Below are 2279 nucleotides of genomic sequence, written 5' to 3' on the forward strand. Positions count from 1 at the left end.
AAAAAACACGGATGGACTACGACAAAATCGGCTAGTTGGGGTCTCCAATGTTGCCTGCAGCACTGAAACTAGCGCGGAGATTTAAGTCGTCGTACACTGAAATATGTCACTCGACGACCGAAGATGGACTGATTAGTTTCTGATTCAAACATGGCTTTCGATATGTTGTAAGCACTCAGTGGCTTCTCGACGTACCTGTACGACCCATTGGTATGGTGGGTCTATGAGAACAATTTGGGCAGATGTGCGAGTATGGGATCAGGATCAGCAAGACGTATTAAAGTCTACTACCGGAGCAATTTACTGCCCTAAACAATAGACAATGCAATGAATTCACCACTCGTTGGATTGTAAGCTCATAAATTCGTCTATATCAGCTAGGCAATGGACTGTATATTATAGAGTTTGTCGATTGTTATGCCCGGACAGAGGCAGACTTCGTAAAAACGTGATAACTGCTCAATGGAGGTTAATTTGAAGCCACTTCAAGATCGTTACTCTACATTACCGACATGTAGACCGCAAACGAATCTGACAGGATGACTAAATTTAAGTCCTTATGGACTAATTAATGGACCCTACGTTCCCTATCCCTTCTGTAGAAATCACAATGCACCAGTAGATTGGCATTTTCCACCTGTAGAAATAGCGTTCCGTCGTAGAAGCCGAGACAGTTCGTCATAGTCGAGTGTACGTACTTGTGAGTGCTGGTGTCTCGTGTTCAGCGAAGTTGATAATCTCTTAGTGCTTTTGATACTTATGAAGTAACAGCTGATAAGCTTTATCTAAAAATTTGTATTAACGATGGTGTTGCTGTTATTTCGGGTCTGGTAGTGCTGGGTGGGACATTTTAAGTGACCGGTTAACACAAGCGGTCCCAGTCCGTCCCCAACGGTCTTGCTGTAGCGGGACAAACCCAGTATTTTTTGACAGATCCGTTTCGGGCTTGACCGGTATTGTTTGGCCGCAGGCCGCCGCAACCCGCAGGGTTGCGGGTGGCCCGCCCGCCATTAAACCCACGTGGCTGGCTAAAATTAAAAAAATATATATATATATATATATATTTTTATTTTCAGTTGAAATCCATGGGCAGAACGAGCCCAGTACAGGCTGCTGTGGTGGAAGCTATTGCGAGGTGCCAGTTTCCACCCTTCCTGAGCTACCCTGAAATGATTTCTGGTACACTACTGTCTGAATGGTTTGGATTCCCTACCCTTACATGGGCTCCAGAGTGCCTGGAGCCCAACCGCAAACCCAAATGTGTTGTGATAGCCTGCCGTTGTGTGCTCAAGGTAAAGCAGTACAAACAACTTACCGTCGAGGACGTGGAACACCGAACGGTACTGTATTACGCGCGCTACCAATGCACTGGCGGGGCGAAGAAGTCTTTTTCTACCATCAGTGACGCATATCTGTCGTCATCTAAGTTGTTTGTTCTAAACTCCCCATATTTGCTAACTTACAAGACAGGCATATCATCGGACATGTTTGATATTCATTATGATGGTATGCTTTCGACTAAAGGAATAGCAGGTGCAGTAGCAAATGTGGAGCGACGGCGGCAGAAGCGATATTATGGCCTTCTTTCTCGTGTCGGTGTCCACGTAGAGGTATCGCGAGAAGATGACAGAGCCTACAGCCCACCTCTTCCCCCAACAGAAGCACAGTACATGACAAGTCATATGTGTTTGGACGCCGAAGTTTTGAAGGACTTGTGGTTAACTCACACTAAAATACTCTCTAGGTTGTGTCTTGGACAGATGAAGGATACTAAATGTGATCGTGTTTTCCGCATTGATCACTCACAAAAGTTCTGTAGTAAGCTGAAGGTGTATGGTGCTGATGGCAGTAAAGAACAGTCGGCAAGCATTCGAATGTTGCTGCTAGTACAAAACGAGGTAGGTCAAATAATGGGAAGAACACTAACTAAATCGGAAAATCATGTCGAGACGGAAACCCTTTTGCAAAGTCTCGTATCTAAGATGGTTAATGCGTCCGATGGTCCACGGATATGTGTGTGCGACAACGCCAATGCTAATCGTAATGTCATCGAGAGAGTTTTTGGCAATGGAGTAGAGATCAAACAAGACCCCTTCCATGTCATTACTAGATTTACAGACAAAGTGAGCGATAGTTCTACAAAAAGGTGGCTCGCTGGACAACTGTCAGCAGCTATCTACGACGTCCAGCGCAATTTACGCCCTCCTGAGGATTGCGAGCATTGGCTCGCGGCGACATTAAAAGCGCTGGACCCAACAGCTATCTCCGTGAAGCAGTCA

General features: G+C 45.6%; 2 protein-coding genes across 2 annotated transcripts; both read left to right on the forward strand.

Moving 5' to 3' along the window:
• Positions 1-1085: 1085 nt before the first annotated feature.
• On the forward strand, positions 1086-1429 carry PPTG_24644 (hypothetical protein; the record flags this gene model as incomplete). Its single annotated transcript, XM_008918111.1, has 1 exon — positions 1086-1429. A coding segment is annotated over one exon (342 nt), but the record flags the coding sequence as incomplete, so codon positions are not given.
• A 179-nt stretch (positions 1430-1608) lies between these two features.
• PPTG_24645 (hypothetical protein) lies at positions 1609-1973 on the forward strand (the record flags this gene model as incomplete). The annotated part of the gene is made up of 1 exon (XM_008918112.1): positions 1609-1973. A coding segment is annotated over one exon (365 nt), but the record flags the coding sequence as incomplete, so codon positions are not given.
• Positions 1974-2279: the final 306 nt, after the last annotated feature.

Source organism: Phytophthora parasitica, assembly GCF_000247585.1.
Source record: "Phytophthora parasitica INRA-310 unplaced genomic scaffold supercont2.141, whole genome shotgun sequence".
Lineage (NCBI taxonomy): Eukaryota > Oomycota > Peronosporomycetes > Peronosporales > Peronosporaceae > Phytophthora > Phytophthora nicotianae.